Raw genomic sequence first — 14,122 nt, forward strand, 5'->3', positions numbered from 1 at the left:
GAGACGTGGAGCACTGAATGAGATAACGTTCGAGATCTCATGAGAGGCGTAGAGAACATTCTAGATCACGTGGAATCTAATGATGAGGGAATAAATATTGTTGCTATAAAGAGAAAGTAAATTTGGAGTAATTTCCTATTCTTTGTCTTGGTCTCCTTTGTGACTGAAACTGCACACAACATGTTCTGGTTTCCAGACAATGTTACAGTAATACTGTTAACCACACTGATCCATTGTTGAATCATTACCATCGTTTAAGACAAAATAAAATATTAATCTGTTTTAGTATCATTCACATACATCAGACACCAACATGTAAAAATTGCCAAAGCTACAAATTATCTCAGATTCTAGACATGATAGGTAGGATAAATATAATTAAAATATTTGTAACATTTTAATCATCACATTTCCATTTGTTTTTTATATATTGCTGATATAATAATTTCTTTGAACACTTACCTAATGGTTTTACATCAAAATTGTCTTCATCCATTTTAATCAAGTTGATACTGGCCAAATTATTAAGATTTCGCATGCAAAGATCTATAAATAAAAACACAAACAAAAAGACTTACTCATGGCATTTTTTTTACTTTTATTTACCTCCAACAAAGCATATCGCCACTTGGACACTAGGGGCTACCATGTGGAACCAAATTTACAGTTAGTAGGGAGGTGAGCAGTGAGATATCTGTTTACATTACATTTAAATTATTGATACTTATCAAAGACATTCCGATATAAAACCTATCTAAGAACACTCACATGAAGTTCCTTTGTGTGAAATTTTACAAAAACCGACCCAGCCATTTTCGAGTCCATAGGGAACGAACTCACAGACAAAGTTTATTTTATATAATCGTAGATAGATAGATAAATAGATAGATAGATAGATAGATATAAAGCTTTAAAAAGCAACAAAATACCATAATTTTAAAGTACATTTTGATTTTCTCAACGAGACATACAAAAAATGTGGCATAATTATTTGATGCAATAGACATTGACAATGAATGCAATATATGTTCAATTGATGATAATGTTCTTAAATTCGTTATATCTAAACAGTTTCATCTCAAACTTGATCTCTTATCCAGTAATTGTACTGAATTGTTCTATTACACATTATTACAAGTGAACACCCATTTGCAGTTCAACAGAACATTTTTAAGAACAAATGTCACATTGGCAATAATTAATCAATATAATTAAAAAATTCTGTAGTCCGTTGGCCCTTACTTGGATCTTGTCTTCAATGATTGGGAAATTCCATCTTTTAAAAAAGAGATAACTGATGAATTTATGAGTTGTGATACAACAAAACAGGACTGTATGTCGATGCTTACAAATATATTTTAAGCCTCCCTCTTTGGGTAGAGCACTGTCATAAATAATCTCACCCGCTACTTAATGGGCTAAAAAATGCGAAGCTCGTTGTTTGTTTACAAACAGGCGATTTGAGCACTATAAAAGTGGTAGCGGGTGTCAATTTAAATAGACATTCTGACGAGTTATTTACGGGCATCGCCTTCATGGTCAAGTGGGAGAACTGCCGACTGTCAACACGACGGTTCTAGGTTCAATCTTTGGCTAGGGAGCGATGCTAGTCTAGTGGCACTGATGAGTTGTGATACAACGAAACAGGACTGTATGTCAATGACTACAAATATATATATATATATATATATATATATATATATGCATATTGGCAAGGCTCAGAGGCTAAGGAATAAGGGTGGAAAGTTGTATATTTTGGTTTTAATTCTATCTGATGGCATCCAAGTCATATATATATTTATTTTTGGTCTCCCGACAAAAGGAGAGTGGACATGTAAATTCACCCTTGTCAGTTCGTCTGTCCGCACATTTCTCAATAACTATGCCTTGGAATTTTTTGAAATTTTACACAAACATTAAACATGACATGAGTAAAAAAGTTTTGGCAAATAGCAAACAGAATCATGAACAGAAGCGTGTGCTCCATCCCAACTATTATCAATGGACCTGAGGTAATCTCGTCAGCATCAGACAAAGCCAAACTCTTTGTCAAGAACTTCGCAGCTAATTCTACCCTTTGCGATCAAGGCTGCCAACCCCCCATAATTTCCTCCTGTATCAGAAAACACGCTATGTGATATACGTATATCTGTACGTGATGTTGCCAAGCTAATCAAAAACCTTGATTCCAGTAAAGCAACTGGCCCTGACGGTATTCCAATTATAGTACTCAAAAAACTTCAACCTGAACTAGCGTCCATACTTACAAAACTGTTTAAACGTTGTCTTAAGGAGAATAGTTTCCCATCTCCCTGGAAAATTTCATCAGTATGCCCTGTATTTAAGAATTCAGGTGATCGCTCATCCCCCTCTCAGTACAGGCCAATAAGTCTCCTGTGCGTCATGAGTAAGTTTCTGGAATCTGTGTTAAATACAGAAGTAATCAACCATCTCAACAAAAATAACCTTCTTAGTGACACTCAATATGGTTTCCGTTCTGCTAGATCTACAGCAGATGTGCTTACAGTTATATCTCATAGGATTAGCAAATCTCTCGACGGAGGCAACCTTTCTAGGGCAATTGCTCTTGACATATCTAAGGCCTTTGATAGGGTATGGCATAAAGGTTTACTTCATAAGATCTCTAGTTATGGTATTGCTGGAAATGTCTTCTCAATTATTAAATCATTTCTTTCTGATAGGTTCATAAGAGTAGTAGTTGAGGGGCAAAAATCAGAAGCTCACAGTATCCTGGGCCCAACTCTTTTCCTGATCTACATTAATGATCTTCCAAATCACATCCTTACATCATTTGTAGACATCTATGCTGACGACACTACCATTTATGGTAGCACATCTAAGACAGTAAACGACCAAGTTCTCTCCAATTCTGGAAAAATGGTGGGATCTTTCTATCGATCCGGTAGATATCTCACTGCTGATGCTATTCTCTATCTATATAAGAGCCAGGTACGTCCAAGGATGGAATACTGTTGCCACATCTGAGCAGGAGCTGCTAGAAAGGACTTGGCCTGCCTTGATAGAGTTCAAAATAGACTTCGTAGCCTCGTAGGAGATGTCCTTTTCTCTTCCTTGCAACCTTTATCTCACAGAAGAGATGTTGCGAGTTTGTCTCTGATGTATCGTTATTTTCATGGAAAGTGTTCGAATGAGCTTCAATCTATGGTCCCCCCTCGCCAAACTTTCACAAGAAACACTCGTCTAGCTGTAAACACTATCAATAATTCCCCCCACTCTTTATCTGTGCCTAAACCTAAACGTAGATTCCATGAACAAAGCTTTTTTCTTAGAACTGCACGCCTGTGGAATTGTCTTCCGTTTTCCTGCTTTCCGGCTGACTACAATATGGTTGTCTTCAAGTCTAACGTAAATAAGTTCTTGATGAGCCGTTCCATATAAGTTATCAACTTTACCAAATTTTCATTACTAATGATTACTATAATGTCCAATTTCTACTGTACACTCTTTAACCCTTATCCTTGACTGGCCTCTTGGCCTTGATAATGTGGTGATGCCTATGTAAAAAAAAAAAAAAAAAAAAAAAAAAAAGTAAAAGAACGGATTTTCTAGGAAACCTCCAGTTTCCCCTCTTTCGAGTTAATATGGCTAAAATTGACACTTTTGGGCTTATCAAAAAAAATTGATCCCTTGGATTTTATAAAACTTTCTAAAAAGTTGTAACTAACTGATTTCTATATAATTTTGTTTGTCTATACTTCACGATAACTCTTGGGTGTGCTTCAGGGGCTCTTTTAGGGATAATAAAAACACTACATTTTGGGGACTATTTTACCATATTTGCCCAAAATTTTCTGTGTATGTCTATTTAGCAGTTTTGCATGGTGCTGAACTCAACTGTAAATATGTTAAGTCGTTGGGGACTTTTGGGGCTAAATAGGAGGTGGGGCAGATGATAGACTTTGCCATTTCTTTTTTTCCATGGTGCAGAACTCAAATTTACATATGTTAAGGCCTAAAACTGCACCATTTGTTCATTTTCACCAGGATTTGATGTCTCCTGGGGACTTTTGGGCTAAATGGGGGAGGGGGGCGCAAATGCTGAACTTAATCATTTTTTTTTTTTTGCCTCTTTCACTTTGCACTCACGGGGGACCATGCATACTTCACTTGTTTAGTTTTGATCTCACTACTGTATATTAGGTTCAATATAAATAATTGATAAAGAATTGTCTCTATAATAATAAATATGTAATCTGCATGAATTAAAATATCATATTTAAGCATATCTTATGGCAGGGCAATATAGACACTACCCCCGGTAGTGCATCAGGTGCAGCAAGTGTAGTAGGTATGCTTAACAGAATTTGCCTTATGGACAACCGTGACCTCGTATGCTAAGTCGATGTATGATTTGTTAGTTTTATCATGTGACAAAAGGAACAATTTGAAATTGGATTTCAGTTGCTGAGTAGATTTTAGTGAAGAAACACACAATTTAACATCCAGAAATTAAGGCCGTTTAGACCATCGTGAAAATGGTTTAATCAGAAGTAACTTTTAGCTAAGGAATGGAACTCTAGTAGTTGATTAATAATCTATGTTTTAAGATAAAATCGTACTTGTATTATTTGGAGTACTGCTCTCATTTTTTAATGTTATTCCTACAACATTTCAGTTGAACCGTTAATCTTTTTTAGCTCCATCTTATCGGACTCAGGAATCTGTAGGGGATTTGATTGCGATTGAAGAATGTGTCGGGGGAGAGCTTAGAAGTGTTCACCACTACTTGGCTCAGTCATGAAGCGTTACTCGTAGCAGTGGCAAAAGAGGAAGATCTAGATAAAGATTCATTGAAAGATGAGCAGAAATACAAGGAAAGAACCAAAGCAGAAAAGTTGACTGAGTTGGTCATGGTCAGTTTGAGATAGAAATGTCAGGACACATGGAGTTTTCTTCTAAAGGTGACTTGAAAAGAGAAACAGAAAATGTTATATTTGCTGCTCAGAAACAGGCACTAAATACAAATGTAATAAAAAAAAAACATCTATGGGAAAGACTGTTCTGATAAGTGCAGGTTGTGTGGTATATCTCTTGAAACTGTCATACATTGTTAGTGTGTTCTATACTTACTCAAAAAGAATACAAACATCGCCATGACAATGTTTGTACAAACCTACACTGGAGTTTGTGCTAAAAGTTTGGAATCCAAGTGATGGACAAATGGTACCAACATCACCCAGAAAGAGTAGTGGAAAATGAGGACGTTAAGATTCCCTGGGATTTCATGATTCAGTGTGATCAAGAGATAACTTGCAGGAAACCGGATATTGTAGTTGTAAACAAAAAGATCAATGAATGCCAAATTATTGATGTGGCTTGCCAAACGATATCAACTTAACAGGAAAGAAGAATGAGAAACTATGGAACTATCAGAAACTGAAAGTGAAGATTGCTAGATTGTGGAATAAGGAAACTTCCATTGTGCCCGTGGCTCAATTCCTCATGATCTTATGAAACAGCTGAACTCATTGAGATACAACATGTACTTCAGATTTCAGTTTTGCTTGGTTCAGCAAACATCCTACGCCAAGTGCTTTCCGTCTAATTGACTCTTTGACTATCCTCACTAGCTTTGTGTAAAATCTCGCTTTTGAGGAAAAAAAAAACAATGTAAAACATCACAACACTGTGAAGTTAATGGAATAAATAATAATAATTCAAACTGCAAAATATGTAATTAAATATCTTACCTTGTAAATATTTTTCTAACTGTTCTTCTGTCATTTGATTTGAAATTCCTGAACATGTAAAGAATTCTCATGAGAGACTTCAAAATACACAATGACAATTGAAACTTTAAAAAAGGAAATCTCACTAATAGAATTATAGACAAGAAAAGGTATTTTCAAAATACATCCATAAAATCGGTGGATTTAATGAAGATTTTATCGAAACCGTTTTCAAAAGACGTTTTGTATTCCTACATGTCACTAAATAAGAAATATATTGTGAAAAGATATAAACATATACACTTTTTGCATTAATTTTTTACACACACACACACATATATATAAAGTCTTGGAACTCTTTTTTAACTCTGAAAACTATATAAAAAATAAAACATTTAAAAAAAATTTTTTAATCCTTTTTGCAAAATTATTTTGTGAGTAATCTCCTGCGATCACTGAATCAACTTGTTTTCTAAAATTCACAATAGTCCTAAGTTTTCAGAGATCATTAGTTGTTTACCATGAAACAGTGTTTCGGGGATTTAAAACCAGAACCGGATATTAAATCATGGCTCCCCAGCAATGTTGATCAAACACTACCTGGATTAAACAAAGGACAAAAAAATGTTCCATATATGGAATCTAGTGTTTTTGCTCCAGATTAATTATTCATGTTATCTTAAAAAGTTTTTTTCTTCCTTACTTGTGTCATTCGTCCTTATCTCCAAAAATGAAAGTCTTTTTTATTTACAAATCTGATATATTTATAATTTATATGGTTCGGGTGAATCCACTATACTATTATATATATATATATATATATATATATATATATATATATATATATATATATATATATATGAGACTACTTCATTTGATCACATAAATTATATACGAAAGTATATTTTCATGCGTAAACTTTAAGTATTTACTTCAACAGTGCTCAATACATAGGTAGAGCTAGGTAGTGATTTATAAAAATATATATAGCAATTAAGCTATACAGAATACTCTGCATTTCATTCTTGTGAGAATTCGTCAGGCTTATGCATAAGCCTGACGAATTCTCATGAGAATGAAACGCGGAATATTCTGTGTAGCTTAATTGCCTTATATATTTTTATAAATTACTATATATATATATATATATGTAGTAGTATAGTGGATTCACCTGAACCGTATATATATATATATATATATATATATATATAGATAGATAGATAGATAGATAGCTGTGTTTAGTGTGTTTCCTTTTGAATGAAAATGAAGTTTGTTGGAAAGTCTTACCATAGAATGCTGGATTCTTTCTTACTCTGGTGTAAAGGAAAGTATGTTTAATCCATTCAACAGCCACACTAAGGTCGTTGATTGTGTTGAGGAAAATCTCAGCATTTAAATGTTCAATCAAATTTTTATGAAGACTGTAAATAAGAAAAAGGTTTCAAATGTATAACGGATATCTCCAGCCGAGATGGGCAATTCTTATAATTTTTGCATAAATCACATAAATTAAACAAATTTTAAAAAATATTCTTTGTATTATTTGGACTACTGTTCTCATCTTAAATGTTATTTTTATATCATTTTGGCCGATATAATCTCCATCCTTTTTCAATTGTATCAAACTCCAGAATATTTCTATTAAACTTGGGAATCTGCACAGAACTTCAAACGCCATGCAAGTATCCATGACATAGCGGAAAAAGTACCTGGTAAAATTCATTTGAAAATTACACACTTCTGGAGGTTGAAGGTTCAATCCTCAGTGTGGGCGATACTCAGAATACAATTGTAAATTACTTAGGACTTCTACCTTATCATGGCTGATGGAATGAAAGAATATTAAACATGAAACAAAAGGTTCCCTTGTAACCCACACTGATGAAGCTCGGCTAGGACCCCTTTTTGCCTGGAAACTCGGCTCGGATTGTCTGGTCCTTCTCTGAGGGTTGTTACATTGAAGACTGTATGCTGAAAGCGAATATCGAAGCTGTAGGCAGAAAGTAAAACAGACACGTGAATTCTACTCTACAGAATTAATTCACAAACTTATGTACAATGTTTTTACAAATATCGTCAGTTCTTAGTAAGTTTTTCAAAGTTCAATCTCTTTTCACAGACAGCATTAGACGGGTGGAGGAGGGGTCGCGTCTTCAGAGAACGGCGGTCTCCACATGATCTGTGCCCATCGGAATCAAAAAGTAATCTGACTAATTTTCGAGCGTATCGAACCGATGTGGTTGGGGTGGAAAGTTTCCTTAGCAAATTAAATCACGCTAAACCCCCAAACTGCGGGTGTGCGATTTAACCGCAATCTGAGATTCAATTCAATATAAAAAATCCCATGACCCTAAGGTCACCTCCCATCACTCAGCCAGTACAATATATCCTTCTAACATCCTCACATTTCCTGTTGTTGAGTTTTTTCAAATAACAAAATATCTCAGGTTTTCCCATCAAAAAGAAAATATATCTATTTTGATAATGAATTAAAATATATATTTATATTCTCTAAATCCTCGGGATATCTGTCGCTACCTGGGATCGATTAAAACAGTCAGCTTAGTTATTCGGCCTTCCTCAGACCCCTGGAGGGGATTTAAAGCTCCCCAATGAGGGCAAATTGTTCCCTCAGGTTGATTACGTCACACCTTTTGAAATTCCATGCATATTCCTAAGTTCAACAAAAAGATTCCAGAGTTTGACAAGATACACGTAAAGAAGGTGAGAAATTATATCGACTGAAACATAGCGAAAATAGCATTCAAAATGAGAATAGTAGTTCCATTAATCCAAATACGAATTATCAATCCTCATCTCAAAAATTCAGAAACACACACACGCACACACATACACATATATATATATATATATATATATATATATATATATTATTACAACAATGTAATAATATATATATATATATATGTATATATATAGTAATTTATAAAATATATATGGCGATTAAGCTACACTGAATATTCTGCGTTTCATCCACTGTATGATTCGTCAGGCTTATGCGCGAATTCTGTGGTTGCTTCTTGTTTTTATATATGTTGAGGATTTCTAGTTAGCCAATCAGCTTTCTAGTATCCACCGCGCCCCTTCCTATCAGCCAATGGGCATGCATTTTATCGAACAAAGGATCTGTTTTAGAACTAGGTTAGTGGTTTTAGGTAGATTACTTACAACAGTGCTCTACCCTATATATATATAAAAAAAAATAAAATAAAAAAAAGGGTAGAGCACTGTCGTAAGTAATCTACCTAAAACCACTAACCTAGTTCTAAAACAGATCCTTTGTTCGATAAAATGCATGCCCATTGGCTGATAGGAAGGGGCGCGGTGGATACTAGAAAGCTGATTGGCTAACTAGAAATCCTCAACATATATAAAAACAAGAAGCAACCACAGAATTCGCGCATAAGCCTGACGAATCCTACTGGATGAAACGCAGAATATTCAGTGTAGCTTAATCGCCATATATATTTTATAAATTACTAACTAGCTCTACCTACGTATTGAGCACTTTTGAAGTAAATACTTAAAGTTTACGCATAAATCCATACTTTCGTATATTAAATTTATGTAAGTAAATGAAGTAGTTATATATATATATATATATATATATATATATATATATATATATATATATATATATATATTATTACAACAACAATGCCTTTTTACAGTTTTATCATCTAGTCTGGAATATAAAATTCACATAAATATTTTTTATCTGATCGATCTTTGAATTTGTGAACAACTATCATTAAGCTTTCTTCAATTTAAAGTCACAAATAACTGATTTATACTGAGTCACAATTTTTTCAGCAGGTCAATTACTTTCACATCACTCAAGAAATTTCTGTCCTTTTTCTTTACGAATGATCTATTTGAGTATTTGTTTTTCCAGATTCATTTGTAATGAAATGACTTTCACTTAAAACCTGTATTTGCAACATGTCCATAGCAAAACTTTTCTCATTATTTATTTTAATATACAGAAAACAATCCCATTGCAGTAACTCCTAGGTTAAAAATTAAAATCGATATGTAACATCTATAAAAAAAACAAAATATGAAACTCTCCATGAGATTTTGAATTTAGATTGAACACTAAAATCCAACCGAACTACTTGAGATTTAGCAACAAATAAAACACAAAAAATAATACATTAAATTAATAAACCATAAACCTCATTAATTCTGAATCTTGCCCGGTTTCAAAATAGTCCAGATTTAACAATTCTCGCTGTAATTTAGAACAGATATACGAAAATAGGAGCCCATAAAAAAAAAATTTCCAACACCAGTTGTGGATTCATTAAAAGCACAATAAGACCATACACATTGCTTGATACAGTTAATAAAAGAATGAAAATGTGTTAAGATACATATTAATCGTGTATTTTTTTCAACTTATCTGATGAGATGTTTACCACGAAAACTTTTAAATAACATAAAATTTTAAATTGTCTGATTGATGTTGAAACAACTATAATATTAAAAAAATACAAATATAATGTTATCTTTCTCCTTGTTGTTTTGGTTTTTGCAAGTATATATATATATATATATATTTACACAGGAATCACTACTTATCAAGGCCTGGAGGTCACTCAAGGATAAGGGTTAATGGGTATACATTAGTCAATGTGATTATAGCGTAGTAAACATAAGTAGTGGGAATTTTGTAAATTGGATTACTTAGGGGGATGGTTCATCAAGAACTTGTTTACATTGGACTTGAAGACAATCAGATTGTAGTCAGCTGGAAAGCAGGTAATCGGAAGAGAATTCCACAGGCATGCAGTTCTAAGAAAGAAGCTTTGTTCATGGAATCTACATTTAGGTCTAGGCACAGACAAGGAGTGTGGGAAATTATTGATAGTGGTTTCGGCCAGATGAGTACCAGGCTACTCGAGAGAAAAGTATCCAGAAATATCATCATCTCTGTATCATGACAAAGTGAAAGAGATAACATAGATGCTCCTCGCATTAAAAAGGTTATATAAAATATTCTATTTGGAAATTTTGGGGTCATTTACATATGATTTTACTTACCTGCTTTCAATCAACTGCTTTCCATCTAAAAGAATTTCATATTTGTGCTGAAATGTAAGAACATTTTTGTTTTAGTTAATTCTGGTTCAATTTTTAAGCGAAATTCATTTTTTATGTACATGTAAAACAATGGAGATGGAGAGAAAATATGTGTGGATGGCAAAGTTATTGAGGTTGTTCAGAAGTTTTGTTGCATTGGTAACATCATTGGAGTAGTTGCTAGTGTGGTAGCAAGAATTAAGAGTGGATGGCGTAAGTTCAGGGAACTTTTTCTATTACTAAATAGCAAAGCGTTACCATTGTCAATCAAAGGCATGTGTACATAGTGTGATCATATATATGGAAGTTTTCAGGGTTGACACGGGAGTGAAACAGGGATGTGTCATTGCCCAACCCTGTTCTCCATCTTCATTACTGCTATCCTCCATCTCACGGACAAACATCTTCCCCATGGAGTTCGGATTATGTACAGAACTGACGGGCGACTTTTTAACATCAACAGATTTAGGGCCAAAGGTCGAACGAACACCATATCCATTATGGGGCTACAGTATGCAGACGATAACGCCCTTGTAGCCCTCTCAGAAGAGGACCTACAGTGTACACTGGTTGCCTTCACGAGGGCGTACAAACAGCTAGGACTAACAATTAATATAAAAAAAACCCAAATCCTCCATCAATCACCACCAAACAGTACTCCAGTCTCACCCCCAAACATCTCCATTGACAACGCTAGACTGGAAAATGTGGACCACTTCCCATACCTAGGCAGCATCCTATCATCAAAAGCCAACATAGATGATGAAATACAACACCGTCTCAGCTGTGCCAGTGGGGCTTTCTCAAGGCTAAGGAAGAGAGTATTTGAGAACCGTGACCTTCTGGCAAAGACCAAAATCATGGTATATAAAGCTGTCTTGCTGCCCACTCTTCTCTATGGATCGGAGACCTGGACCACATACAGGAGGCACGTAAAAATCCTGGAGACGTACCACCAAAGATGCCTCCGAAAAATCCTCAGAATTAGTTGGAAGGACCGACGCACCAATACCAGCGTCCTGAGTGAGGCTGACATTCCCACTATCACCGCTACTGTTGCTCAACGCCAGCTCAGATGGACTGGTCATGTTGTCCGAATGCCGGATCTCCGCCTCCCAAAACAGATTTTCTACTCTCAGCTTGTTTAGGGAAAGCATTCCCAGGGTGGCCAAAAGATGAGGTATAAGGACAACATCAAAGCAAATCTAAAGCGGTTTCACATGGACCTTGAGACATGGGAGGACGTGGATGGGAGCAGGTTGGCATGGAGGAGCGCTGTCCACGAAGGTGCTGCGCTTTATAGTAGTGACCTAAATCAAGCTGCTGAGGATAAACGCAAGCACAGAAAGGACAGATTATCAACCAGACACACCCAACCCCACCCCACCACCACTACCTTTATCTGCCCAAATTGCACAAGACAAATTGGGTCTAGGATTGGGCTCTATGCTCACCTGAGGACCCACAGAAGCCACAACGGAGGACAGTCTTACTCAGACACGAGTGACCGCTGATGATGATGATGATATATGGAAGTGAAATCTGTCCAGTGAGGGTTAAAAACGTGCATTGGGAAAAATTATATGAGAATGATATGATGGGTGAAAGTATTTGTTCTCCCCCACCGTAAGAACTGTGAAAACCAGGATCAGAAAGTGGGATTGCGAAGTCAGCGCCCTCAAGGAGGGGCACTCTAACCTGCAAAAAGTGCTTGAGCAGCCCTGTCAGTATTCCCTAGTAAGGGCTCTTCAGGTGATTAGCAATAAACTAACCCCTTCTGAAAGAGAGAAGGCAAAGCCTGGCAAGGTGGACCTCCTAGAACTGCACAGAATTAACATCCCACTAAAATCAACAGAGACAGGATCATTACAGGAATGCACTAATCTCTGTTGATTTTGGGAAATCTGAACAGTAGAGAGATATACATTCAGGATAAGAGACTTTGATGGTATGGCTACATTGAAAGAATGAATATAAGTTGTTGGGCTAATGGATATTGAACAATTGAGGTAGTAGGCCAGTCCACAGAGAAAGGTTAAGAAAAACATGGAAGAAATAATAAGGATGGACTTGAAAGAGAGATAAATAAAGACCTGACCAGAGTTAGCTTAGTTTAGAGGTCAATTTCTAAATTTGACCACTATAAACTATTCACACACTGGATGGCAAATGATTCATCTTCAACTTTATAGAGTAGTCATGTGCAGAGAAAACAGGAGTAAAAGGGGCTAGTGCTTGGGCACCCCTAACACCACTACTCTCTGAATGTCCCTGTTATAGAGTACAACTTAATTAAGTGTTTGATATATTTTCATCTGGTGCATCTGCTACTAGTCTCTCACTCCTAGTCAGCGTCCAAAAGAGAGTTGCCAACCTAATAGGTCGTGAATTGTCATCTAAACTTCAGCCCCTGTCCCACTGACGAAATGTTGCATCCCTTTGCCTGTTTTACAAGTATTTTAATGGTGGATGCTCTGACGAACTACTCCCTCGACGAAAATACACTCGACAAGCAGCAAAGTCCCACCCCTACACAGTTGAGATCCCTAGATGTAAGAAAGCCTTTTACTCTAATAGCTTCTTTCCCAGAACGGCAGGACTTTGGAATTCTTTTCCGGTTTCCTGCTTCTCCAACTGTACTGACATGCCGAAGTTCAAGTGTAATGTGAACATACATCTTGCTGCTAAACCCCTACATAGTACCCCTGGAACTTAGGTCCCTGATAGTAGCCCTCTACATCAAAGTGGCAATATGCCTAGTTTGGGGTGAAAATGTAATAAAAAAATTTTTTTTTTTTAAATTGACTTTTTAGACTTTGATCAATTCAACACTTTAGATTGAACCTTAAGGAGTACAACTTCATTGGTTACTTGTCATGCTCAAATTTAACTGACTTTTTTGATTTCAATATAATCCATTCAGATTTCAGAGTCTATGTTTTAGACCTTAAAGCTTACAACTTCATTAATTATTTGGTTTTGTTATTTTCACTCTTAATTCTATTTAATTCTATTAAAAATGCCTTTCAGTTCACAAAAAATTTATTTTTTTATATATTTTAAAATTTATGCTTATCAATGATACATTTTTTTTTTACTGTTTATTCCCTGATAAAAAGTGCCTACATTTGAAAAGCCCTGGGTTAAGGATATTTTATCATAATTACCTGTTTACATTTTTAATGGATCAATAAATATTGTAGTTTATTCAATTTTTGTTTTCATCACCAATTTTTCTTGTTTTACACACACACACACACACACATATATTAGTAATGGGATTATTCCAATATTTTTACGATTCC

General features: G+C 35.3%; 1 protein-coding gene across 2 annotated transcripts in view; it reads right to left on the minus strand.

The window, feature by feature from the left end:
* LOC145278641 (putative ATP-dependent DNA helicase HFM1) overlaps window positions 1-14,122 on the minus strand; it is a 143,700-nt gene that overhangs the window by 61,326 nt on the left and 68,252 nt on the right. For both annotated transcript variants that reach the window (XM_080130677.1, XM_080130676.1), the window contains exons 18-21: window positions 10,779-10,825; window positions 6,999-7,132; window positions 5,733-5,780; window positions 463-546 (exon numbers count right to left, since the gene is read on the minus strand). In XM_080130677.1, coding sequence (XP_079986803.1) covers window positions 463-546; window positions 5,733-5,780; window positions 6,999-7,132; window positions 10,779-10,825 — 313 coding nt within the window. The remainder of the gene's footprint in view (window positions 1-462; window positions 547-5,732; window positions 5,781-6,998; window positions 7,133-10,778; window positions 10,826-14,122) is intronic.

This window comes from Euprymna scolopes, chromosome 1, assembly GCF_053919585.1.
Source record: "Euprymna scolopes isolate OS-2025 chromosome 1, ASM5391958v1, whole genome shotgun sequence".
Taxonomy (NCBI): Eukaryota; Metazoa; Mollusca; class Cephalopoda; order Sepiida; family Sepiolidae; genus Euprymna; species Euprymna scolopes.